This window comes from Typopeltis vanoorti, chromosome 2, assembly GCF_054136105.1.
Source record: "Typopeltis vanoorti isolate ZY-2024b chromosome 2, IOZ_Tvanoo_1.0, whole genome shotgun sequence".
Taxonomy (NCBI): Eukaryota; Metazoa; Arthropoda; class Arachnida; order Uropygi; family Thelyphonidae; genus Typopeltis; species Typopeltis vanoorti.
Window position 1 is genome coordinate 65,311,351 of NC_143550.1, and position 12,874 is coordinate 65,324,224.

At 35.3% G+C, this 12,874-nt stretch overlaps 1 protein-coding gene across 4 annotated transcripts in view; it reads right to left on the minus strand.

Moving 5' to 3' along the window:
• pns (DENN domain containing pinstripe) overlaps positions 1–12,874 on the minus strand; it is a 347,031-nt gene that overhangs the window by 140,621 nt on the left and 193,536 nt on the right. For 2 of the 4 annotated variants that reach the window (XM_090411683.1, XM_090411708.1), the window contains one exon: positions 2,034–2,123. The exons of 1 other annotated variant lie outside the window; for it this stretch is intronic. In XM_090411683.1, coding sequence (XP_090267809.1) covers positions 2,034–2,123 — 90 coding nt within the window. Of the gene's footprint in view, positions 1–2,033; positions 2,124–2,611; positions 2,648–12,874 lie in introns of all 4 variants that reach the window. One more of the 4 variants, XM_090411692.1, reaches the window with a different exon arrangement.

Consider the following 12,874-nt stretch of genomic DNA (forward strand, 5'->3'; position numbering starts at 1 on the left):
TGATGTTGTAGGTTCTTAGTATTCTGGCTATTTGATAAGAAATTGACCTGATGAAAGGGATCACTACAGTAGAAATGTGCTGGGAGCTTGATTATTCTTGTTTGGTGTTTACACCGTATAGATATTTTTGATGATGTTCGGAGGATATCCATTTTGTGATGTGTTGGCTATTAGTGAGAGTTCAATTAGGTCAAATAGCCAGAATACTAAGAACCTACAACATCAGAGTGGTCTTCAAACCAACCACCAGCATCAGACAGGTTTTAGGATCCCCAAAAGATGGGGTGCCTCTACAAATATCCAGGAGTATATTACATTCCTTGCTCCTTTGGTCTTGCCTACATCGGACAAACTTCATGGAGTTTAGAGATCAGACAAAAGGAACATGTTGGTGATGTTAAACTACAACAGAAGTATTTCTTCTGGCTTAGCACATCATTTCTGTACATCTAACCACATGATTGAGTGGCAAAACAGCTCCATGCCATATTTGGATGACGACTACAGACATCATTTATTCAAGGAAGCCACAATAGTGTTAATAACCGGTGGTAACCTCAACAGAAATCAGGGTACTATTCTAAAAAGTTCGTGGAAAAACCTGATCCTCTCTCTAAATCCATCTGAACTACAGCTAGCCAGTAATCATATTACACGTTTACAACAAACACGTATGTGTGATAATGAATAAGAACAATAAGTCCTTTCAGTCTCTGTCACACGAACGTGTAACCTTAGCTACTATGTTCACAACGTTTTAATGTTCCTTTCAATTTGCATTTACTAGTTTTTTATGCTTTTCCGTCAACACCTTGAAAAAGCTAGACAGTTTGCTAGCGAAACTGGTTGGTAAAGAATGTAAAATGTTTGTACGCATTACAATATGGTCAGTTAAAACAATAAATTTGTATGTTTAATTAGTTATCATTATTTTCTCGTAAAATACAGCTCATTCATATTCCCACTGTGACTTATAACCATTAATGCAAAATCTTCCACTTTTTAATTAAAATTAAAGTTTTGTTTACAGACTTTGCTCAGTTGGCTTCTGAACCAATCATATTTACATCCAACTTTCACATAATCAATTTTAGAGCTAAATATCTTTCAGCTTAAGTCTATGTGTTGGTATCCTCTGCAGTTTAGAAAAAGACAAATATCAGAAAATCTCCGTTATTTAAAATAAATCTAGTACATTTATATTAAAACACCAGTAATCTGGATAAACAATCATGTCTGATACCATGGAATTTTGCTTTTCTTAAAAGTCCAGATAATATTTTATTGTATATAAATTATTATTATTTTTTTAATGTTGAAATTTAATAATTTTTTTTTTTTTTTTTATATTTTGTGTCTGGTGGGTGTACAGAAACATCTCGGTGACTTCACTAGAGTGGAAATATTTGGCCACCATGGGTCACACTAGAGAACTACTGATCTAGAGCAACTGTAACTTTACTTAATAAGTGTTTACTATTTTGTCCAAGAGTAACAACATAACAGACAGGTAACAGCTTCACATATGTAGGTATAGTCGCCTATTTTATTTCTCCTAGCTGAACCCCGACTTTCAAATAAGTCTTTGATGTCTAGATGCAAAGAATATCAGTGATTTAGTCATTCAATTTCTGAAACCATTTAAAAACTATGCTGCACATGAATAAGAAACTTATTTGCTTGGAGAATAAGAAATCAGTAAAATAATCCAACTTACATATGATTGATGCCTATTTCAGCATTAGTTTATAGTTGATGTTTGAAAGTCAAAGTTAATAATAATTTAATTTGCTGCTACCAATTTATTATCTTTTATTCTAGATAAAGTATGCTAACAGATGACTAGTGTATACCAAAAAATTTTACGATTCACTCGGCAGTTTTTGCTGCGGGGTAAAAAAAAAAAAAAAAAAAAAAAGAAGAAAGAAAAAAGAGAATAAAAGTAAAAGATAACACTGCAAAATATTTCATTTATACAAGCATATAATAAAATAATCATAAATCATAAGAGTAAAATTAAGTGGAAAACTTACCAAAATTGGCAAAATGGCTTACTAATGTGCAGACAGTGATTGTTTTAATAGCAAGGAATAGGCGGATATGACTTGGGGGTTCTGGGCAGGCTATATTAAAAGAGGATGGGATAAAAGGCAAAAAAAAATATATATCTATATAGAGAGGGAGAGGAAGGGAAGGTATAGCACACACAAAAAATTAACTAGTTTGATTTGAGAAAAGCATATGAAAAAAAAAAAAAAGAAAGAACAAAACTATGTATGATATACAAAATAAAATTACATTTCATGCTGACTGGAAAGACAAAATTATACACCTTATAAGTCATATGATTAAGCAATAATTAGTAAGATGAACTTATTTAATAGTACAATTTATTGAATAGTAACTCAATAGTTCTGAAATTGTCAAAACAATGTTTTGTAGATATTTCTTCTTCTTCATGTAACTGAATTCCATGAAAACTGATGCTAATGACTATATGTTATTAGTAATAAGCATTAGAAGGCTATTCTACAGAGGACAGTAAGAAATACAGTTAATTATAGAATAAAAGTGTTAACAATAGAAAGCAGTAAGTATAGTAGAAACCTACAATCAATCCTCTTCCGCAGTACACACCAAGCAAGAGCTACAGGTTCCAGATTGGAAGAAAAAAAAGCAAGCAGTGATTAAGTGATTAGTTTGGGAAATATAATGTTATGATAAATACATATTAAAATGAAAAAAGATGAAGTTATTAAAACTACATTGCAGTAGCAAACAAAAATTTTTGTAAAAGATGAAAGGCATTTTTAAAATTATTCAATGAATGAGTATAATTATGAGCATTCACAAACAACGCATTTTAGAATGTAACCCCCCCCATTTTTTTAAACATATTTCTAATGGAATATGTAGCAAGATTCCTGAATGTTAAAACAAATGTAAGGCAGCTATCCATTATCTCCACTCTGATAGACACCACATACAACTACATTAATAAAATATCAAATTTAATACTAAGATACATGATATTAAAATAAATTATTATTCCATGAGAACCTTCATGGAGTTACTCACTGCAGGAGAGCCACACTATCCACACATCTATTGTGACTCTCCTTGAATGTGTTCATTGACAATGCACTCACAACATACTACTCTGGCAATCCACCACCATTCCTTCCGCTATAAAGATTGCCAATCTAATTCCTAAATCATGAAATAATGTCACTTCTATTCTTTTCTTATTTCTTTCTCATCATGTTCATAGTAAGAGGCATCAAAAATGAGATTTATAAGAAAACTGAATAATAATAGGCTGGATTAGAAAGAGAATATGGAAATTATAAATGAATGGAAAATAAATAGTAATAACAAAAGGCAATGCTCACTACAAAAAAAAAAAAAAAAAAAAAAAAAAAAAAAAAAAAAAAAAAAAACCCAGCTAACGCCTTTTTATTCCCGTTTACGGGAGTAGGCGAGGATATTTAGCCCTATCTAACTTTTGGAGACTGAGTGGGCAGTTCAATCTCCACTGGTACCCAATCAGAGACAGATGGCCAAAGGCTATCACTAATTAAGCGGTACGCAGTGAAGAGAGACGGCTCAAATGTGCTGCCATCTCGTCGTCCCTAACCCTAACACAATATATTTAATGTCTGAAATAATGTGGGTTCTACGGTCGATTTTCTTGAGTTTACAGGACAAAAAAACCCCGAGTTTCCGGGAGGAAAAACCTGCTTGCCAGTGCCAGAGATCGACTAACTCGGGAACCGGTCGAAAAAAGGTTTAGAAAAATTTCCTCCAGTCGCCGACTAGACTCGAAACAAAGTCTTCCTTCGTGCGGCCAAGCGCGGTGGTATGCAAACGCCACATCCACTGAGCTACACAGGCTCTCAAATAAAAATATAAATATATAAATAATATATATATATAATATACAAATTATAAATAAATACAGGGTAGGCAGAATGTTTACAAGATGACCAAAGATCACAGTAATACAAACTAAAAGGGATATATAAGTCAAATTAGAGGGTGGAGAAGATTTAGATGGTTTTGATAATTCAAGACACGGAAAATGGTGTTATATAGATAGACTGCATGTGGAATATTAGACAGCCATTTTATTTTAAATGTCAGTTCCACTCACAAGAGGGTGTAAATCAATAATGCATTAGTACTTTGAGTACACCTGGTTAGACAATCTGGAAATCCTGCTCTAGAGGCCAGGATTTCCAGATTGTTAGTTAAATATTCTTTAACTAACAAAGAATACAGACCTCTTCAACCAATCTAATGGAATAGCAGCAAAGATTCAAATAATCTGAAACTTGTCAGAAAAGACATGATTCTTCCAGCCAATGTCTTAAAGCTACAGAAAGTGTTTTAAAAAAAAAAAACAGCTTACTGCAGGTCACCTGCATGAAGAACGATGGCTTCATACTCAGCCTATGCTGAAGAATGCAATAAATGCAAAATAGTCATCAGTAAATTCAAATCTGGCTTAATAAAGGTCAACAGAAAAAAAACTTGCCTCCTGTACAAATAGAAACATTACCTTGGCTCCTTGCAAATGCCACTGAACACAACTTCTATTCACATGCACTTCCACATCTATCTCTTTCTCATTCTGTTGGCAGCACTGTTACAGCACCCAAAGATAAAACTGACCTCCAGACATCGCTCTTTTCCTCCAACTCCAGCATAGATGACCAAGGCAAATCACCTGCTACCATATCAGAATCTGAGCACCATATTTTTTCTATAGTTTTTCAACATTTTAAGACGTCAGAAAAATACTAAATAGGAAACTCAGAAAATAAAAAAAAATCTTCTGGTCCTGATAGCATCTCTCCAACTGTTCTCAAACAATGTGTTCCAAAGCTAACACCTATCCTGTTATCATCTCTACAATTTTCTATACTTAACTGGCACTCAACTCAATGCACAGAAATAATCATATATCCAGCCTATTCCAAAAAAAGAGATAAACATCTGCATCAAACCACCAACTAATCACCATCGGTATTCAAATTTTCCACTGCCTAGAGGTCTGTTAGTTACTCATTCACCAGTATGGATTCCAACATTCAAGGTACATGGCATACCTCTCAACCTATATCACCCGCCACTGGACATATGCAATGGACTGAGTTCAGAGAAATGTGAAATGTCACTCTTGACATCGCCAGAGCTTTTAGAGTTTTTCATTGTGCCTGGTATCGAGGCCTGCTAAGCAAATGATGATTCACTAGTCTACATGCTGTCCTCTGTAATCGGATAGCCAGCTTTTTCTCTGACTGTTCATTACATGTCATAGTCAATTGCTGCCCCCTTTTCAAGCTTTGCTACCAGTGACATACAATGGATATTCGGGGGTGGGCTGTGGCAAGGCAACATTATAAAAATCAACTAAATTTGTAAAAAATCTTACCTTATTGAAATTTATCAAAAAAATCATTCTACTTAATAAGTTCAATGCTTTGTTTCCAAGATGTAAATTTGGAAAAAGCAGACATGGTTTATTGTTTTTAACAATTTTAACTTGACTTTGTATTCTCGGATTGAAAAAGGTATACGCTGAATATCTTCAACACTGTTTCTCATTGTCGAAAATGTTCAAATAAGTGTCAATTTATAAAAACAGTTATCTAGCAGGCAACCCCAAGGAATAACTAACTGCGCTTCAATTCTTGACTGTAGGTAATCCAATGAGTAGAACTTGTGCTGTTGACAGTCCCACATGCCTTTCAATCAGCATGTGTACTGTATTATCTCCACTCATCTTTAGTCATTAAAAATGCATCCAATATACCTCACTGCAGACTCCGAGTAGGGAATCACATTACTCTCTCTCTACATAGTTAACTAGTCAATGGTGCTTCAATGTTAACATTCACCTTATCTGATTTACAGTCACAATGTAAATGTTCTTGATATTTGAAACAGTTCATTTATTACACAATTATTTACACACCTGAAGAAGTCGGCGTTCCGACAAAACTAATCGTGTTTTATTAAAGTTTTTATCATGCCTTTCTCGGTGTTCCTAGTCAGTATAATTATTTAAAAAAAAAAAAATATATATATATATATATATATAATAGGGATATATAAAATAAGGATTCTTTTTATTTTCTAATTTTTGTGTGGTAACTTGGTTAGATGAAGTATTATTACACATATTTTTCCTAGTCATATTTCAGATAAGATTTTTATACAAATTTATTGATTTTTATAATGTTGCCTTACCACAGCACACATATATGTCGCATTGACAACACTTTCTTTTTTCACTCATTATAATAGCTGAAATTAATGACCTTCAATGTAGAAAATTAAGACCAAAAAGTAGTCCAATTACTTGACTTTCAATGTAAAAATTCTAAAAAAATAAGTAGCGGATAAATTTGAAGAATATTGCCAGACATACACTATTCTGAACACTGTGCCAAACATACAGTATAAATAGGAATGCTAGATTCAATACGGAATTTTTTGCTTTTATACTATTAGTAGTATTATAATGCTTACTTCCCCCCCTCAGCACCCCCTCGATGACCAGGCACAATCAAAAACTCTAAAAGCTCTGGCAATGTCAAGCGTGACATTTCACATTTCTCTGAACTCAGTCCATGGCATATGTCCAGTGGTGAGTGATATAGGTTGAGAGGTATGCCATTGTTGTGTCATACTTTCTACTCATATATCTATCCTTTAGTCTTTGGGTCAAATCCCCATTAAACTCTCATTCGGGTATCACGTGGTACATCTGGAGGACAAAGGAATTGCCTCGAGATCGAGCCAATACCAGAGTATCAGATTGTCTGAGATCAACCCCTCGTAAAACACTAAGAAATTTATATTTCGCTGCACCACTTAGCGCTTTTAGATTAAACAATATTGTCAATCAAGAGGTAATCTCAAGACAGTACTTAAGCGATACCATGTAATTATGCAGACGTGGCCAAAATCTATTCTTATTCTAGTCTCCCACCTAGGTTCGTAGTACTTTTTTTATAAGCGGTGCATCGATTCCAGAAATCACAGATAGTCTTAGTTGGGGTACAAAAGCAAGGTTTATTAGATATCATAAATGTGTACATACAATACAGTAAGCTTAATTCCCACCTTAAGGGAGTTACTGACAGTCAGGATAGAATTAGAACAATACAATAATATAAGTATACTCAAACTGATTAAACTGTAAATCTCTGAAGTAAGATTTCTTATATTTTCCCTTAAATACTTTAATCCTGCATGATTATCACAATAACTCTCTAATTTCTTTAGTAGTTCAATCAAACCACACAAGATGGCATTTATATCTTTTACAATCCCTTCATTGATAGCAATTCCTTACTTTAAACATATTCTTAACCTCCTAGAACATATTATGTAACTCTATCACAATAGGAGACAGTAAGATTTTAAGGTAACCCTCTCTAGATCACCGCAGTTCAGTCCTAATTATTATCATTAATGTTCCTTCCTCTGGTTTAACAACGTGGCACAAATCATTCATTCACAATCAACAAAATACAAATAAAGTCTACTTATCTATCCTTGGTTCTGCATCGCATTAACGGCCTACTGGAATCTGCTTCTCCTTAGACGAAATGTCCATATGCTCCAATCTGGGTTTCGATAGAGGCAGCAGCGGAACTAGATGTAGTATCTCCGTGGAAGGAATAAGCCGGGCCGTCCATAGAAAGCCAGATTGGAGCATATGGACATTTCGTCTAAGGAGAAGCAGATGCCACCCTTCATCTGCTCACGACACCGCGAGAAGAACACCAGGAGATCCAGGAACAAAAAGCCCTTTTTCAGGGGTGCTAGACCCTTATATTTTCACCTTTCTTTCTCAACGATTCTCGCATTCCGCGATGTTCACCCAACGCACTCATGACTCATGTGGCCTCACGCCACAGCGTCCAGCTTTCTCCGCTATATCCCACGTGCGCTGACGGCATGTGATTGCTTGGGGCGAACAGCTCATTTGCATTGCTGCTCCGTGACCTTTGTACTTCACCCCCCCACCCCCCATCTTGAACTTGTGCTAACATTCTATATCTCTTAGAACACAATGCTCAATTAAACTTTGCTACAGGTCTACTCTTCCATTATTATTTAACTAATTTGTGAGTGGTACAAAATGCATACTTACTTGTTTTCTCATAGTATGAAATATTTGATATATTTACAATGCATTAATTTAATACTCAGAGGCAATCACAGTATAATGTTTCTTATTGTGTGTTTGCTCTGTTATACAATGATAAGATGAAATATTTTATGTTCCAACTTATCAGGGTATAACACCATGTACCTTAAATGTTAGAATCCATACTGGTTAATGGAAAAGTTGAATACTGATGGTGATTAGTTGGTGGTTTGATGGCAGATGTTTATCTCTTTTTTGGAATAGGCTGGATATATGATTATTTCTGTGCATTGAGTTGAGTGCCAGTTAAGTATAGAAAATTGTAGAGATGATAACAGGATAGGTGTTAGCTCTGGAACACATCGTTTGAGAACAGTTGGAGAGATGCCATCAGGACCTGAAGACTTTTTTTTATTTTCCAAGTTTCCTATTTAGTATTTTTCTGACGTCTTAAAATGTTTTAAAACTACAGAAAGAATATGGTGCTCAGTTCTGCCTTGGTCATCTATGCTAGAGTTGGAGGAAAAGAGCGATGTCTGGAGGTCAGTTTTATCTTTGGGTGCTGTAACAGTGGTGCCAACAGAATGAGAAAGAGATAGATGCGGAAGTGCATGTGAATAGAAGTTGCGTTCAATGGCATTTGCTAGGAGCCAAGACAATGTTTCTATTTGCACAGGAGGCAAGTTTTTTTTCTGTTGGCCTTTATTAAGTCAGATTTGGATTTATTGATGACTATTTTGCATTTATTGCATTCTTCAGCATAGGCTGAGTATGAAGCCAGCGTTCTTCATGCAGGTAACCTGCAGTAGGCTGTTTTTTTTTTTAAAACACACTTTTTGTAGCTTTAAGACGTTGGCTGGAAGAATCATGTCTTTTCTGACAAGTTTCAGATTATTTGAATCTTTGCTGCTATTCCATTTTGTCGGAACGCCGACTTCTTCAGGTGTGTAAATAATTACATAAAACTGGAAAAAATAACAAGTTAAAAAACACAGTCTTCTCATATAAGCAAGTTGGGAATAGTAACAGTCAAATTCGAACCAGTATCTGCATGGCAGGACTAGCGCGAGGCATAAGTGAGTGGCCACTGACTTGAGAGCACCAGAACTGGATCGCTGCTCTGTGAGAATCAGGTAAGCTGAAACTTAAATTATTGTTCATGTGTGATGGGTACAGAACTATTTCTTTTGATTCTAGGATAAGTCTCTTGAGTTCGTCACCGCATTTATAGATAGTGGTTGTAAGATTCCAGTCTATGTGGAATTGTCGTTCTTCTAGATTGGAGTTAGCAGAGAAAAGAACATGACTGAAGAGGGTGCTTGCACAGGTTCTCTTGTAAGAAACGTCACGTCGATGTTCTTCAAGACATAGTGAGACAGACTTATCGGTTTGTCCATAATAAGGTTTACCGCAGCTGCAGATGATTTTGTAAACTGAAATTGGTTGTGTTTTTGGTTGGGTTGACTCAGGAAAGAATAAAGTTTTGGTAGGGTGGTGAAGTAAGTTTTAATGTTAAATTTCTTCATAATTTTCGCTAGTTTTGCGATAGAGAGCTTACAAACGGCAATTGAATGTGTGTAATAGAATTGAAGTTATCTTCCTGCTGAGGTTGAGGACGTGAATATAGTCGTTTAGTTATGCTTCGAGATGAATAGCCATTGTTCAAGAATGTGCTTTTGACGTGGTCAAGTTCTATTTGAAGATCTTCTTCTTCTGAAATAAGAAATCTCACCCGATGGGCCAGAGTAGAAATAATACCAAGTTTCTGCAGAGGGAAGTGATGAGAGGGGGCATGTAAGTATCTGTCTGTGTGAGTAGTTTTACGAAAAATCGAAAATTTGAGACAATCAGGCAACCTAGTGATCTTTAAATCCAAAAAGGCGAGTACACCGTTAATCTCGAGTTCTGATGTGAATTTGATGTTCTGGTGGCGATTATTCAAATGATCTAGGAAGGTTTGTAACTCCTCTAGACCATATTCCCTATGAGGAAGATATCATCCATTTATCGTAGCCGCAGTTTTGGTTTTAATGTTGCGCTTGAAATAGCTCTTTCTTCAAAGTCTTCTAGAAATATATTGGCTAACACTGGAGATAATGGGCTGCCCATAGCTAGGCCGCTGTTTTGTTTATATATTTCTCCTTCAAATGAGAAATAGCCGGAGTTTATGCAATGTATTATTCTTGTTGAGAGGCTTATACGCTGGTTAAACATGATAACTAATAATTAAGGAATTGACAGCGTGCACTAGAAATGTAAATTAAAACAAATTTCATATATACTTTGTGATATTTCGGTAACGTCACGTTGCCATCTTCTGTCCTGCCTGTTTGGCCAAAGTAGGATAATTTACAGCTGCAAGGGACCTGGTATACACCAGGTAGGTCTAGGGGAAGTGGTAGGTCTTTAGTGGAGCGGATAAGGGATGCCAATTTTCTATATGGTCTGTAACAGACGGTTAAGTCATGTTTTTTTAGGATTTTGTTGATTTTTTCCGATAAATCCATCATCATCCCCTACATCTGAGGCATCACCATCCCCTACATTCCGGATGTAGGGGATGGTGATGGATTTAGAGCAATCTTTTTTGTGAAGGGGGAGGTGGGTTGTGGATAACTGGTTTAAGTATTTTTTGGATTTTTTTTGGGGGGGGGGGAGGGGGGTAGCCATTGGCTGAGAAAGTGTTAAAGATGTGATTTAGTTTAGCTCATTATGTAGTACTTGTGTGCACCAATTCTTTATTTTAAGTTCCCATAGAAGATGGCAACGTGACGTCAGCGAAATATTGGAAAGTATTTATTAAAGTTGTTTTAACTTATATTTCTAGTGTACGCTGTCAATTCCTTAATTATTAGTTATCATGCAATGCATTAATAGGGCAAAAATTTTTTGGAAAGTTTGTTTTTCAGTAGATTGAGGACTTCTTCTGTGCTCACATTTGTAAAGAGAGAGAGACAATATCAAAACTAACCATTCTGTCAGAATCCTTGTGTTTTAAATTTTTTATCTTTGTGAAATCTTCAGAGTTTTTTTATATATGAGGAGGAATTACCAATGAGATGTTTTAAGGAAGAGGAAAGGTATTTGGACAGGTTGTAAGTGGATGAGTCAATGCCTTCAACAATCGGTCTTAAAGGAGTGTCTGCCTTGTGGATCTTCGGGAGGCCATACAAACGTGGAATTAATGGATGAAGAGAGCAGAGAGAGATAGCCTGGCATGTCTAGGAAGTTCTCTCGTAGGGGTCACTTTGTGAGAGAGAGAGAGAGAAAGTATCAGATATTAATAAATCGTTGATCTTGGTATAATCAGATCTGTCTAGGACTACAGTTGCATTACTTTTATCCTCTGGTAGAATAATGATTTTGTTGTTATTACGAAGATGGTGGATAGCTTTTCTTTCAGCAAAAGATAAATTATCTGCAGAATGATGACTGTTGTTTATTGTAAAAATAGCTTCCATTCTGAGTAGGTTTGTTGTCTGTTTTGGTAGATGTGAGGCAGCCCTTTCTACTTTGGTTAGAAAGAGTTCCTTAGGAATGGAGGTGGGGGATGGGACGCAGTTGAGTCCTTTAGACAGTACGCTAATTTCTGCTGAAGAAAGGATATGCGAGGATTTGTTTATGACAATATTTTTTAGGTCTTGTAAACTAATAGGAGATTGATGAGTTTGTTCCTGTTTGAAGCGATTAAATTTCCTAATGAGAGTTAATTTATTGATGTCTTGGGATCTAGAAGCATGGTGAGAACTGATGTTTTTAACCGCATTCCAAGAACTGTTGTCTAAAGAAGAACTCAGGCTATTTTCTAATGCATCTTTTTAGAAAAAAGCTGAAGCTAAAATATATTTAGTGTCTGCAATCCTTTCATTTAACAGATCCAGTTTTGCTTTGAGGAAAATATTATGTGCATGTTTTGTGCGAATAGATTCCTTAAAATCTAAGAACTTTAGGATGATACAGTGGGACTTGAATCTTTTCAAAAAGACTAACAGTTTATGAAAAGACCAATCTTTTCCAGAATCTTTTGATATTCCTTAATGCGTTGTAGAGAAACCTCGTCAGAAGGTAGATAGATATTATAACTTCTATTCGCTCGGCTTGTAGACATTTTAAAAAATAATTATACTGACTAGAAATACCAAGAAAGGTATGACAAAAACTTTAATAAAACACAATTAGTTTCATTGGAACGCTGACTTCTTCAGGTGTGTAAATAATTACAAAAAACTGGAAAAAATAACAAGTTAAAAAACATAGTCTTCTCATATAAACAAGTTGGGAATAGTAACAGTCAAACTGAACTGGTGTCAAGCGACTCAACGAAACTAGTCGTGTTTTATTAAAGTTTTTATCATACCTTTCTCGGTGTTCCTAGTCAGTATAATTATTTTTTAAAATGTCTACAAGCCAAGTGAATAGAAGTTATAATATATATATATATATATATATACAGTGGAACCTCGGTTGTTGAACGACTCTCATCTCGAACAAATCGGTTTCCAAACAGACAAACCAGCAACCATGTGCTCCGCAGGCTGAGATTACGCAGGAGAATGTTAGTTATCCCATAGCCTCCACGTAGTGCAGGCTATGGGATAACTAACTCTTTTCTTGATTTTCTTTGTGTTTTGTTGTGTTTTTTAAATAAATTATTATTGAATAAGCCACCATGGAGCCAAAGAAGGATGGTGACAGCAGCAGAGCAAA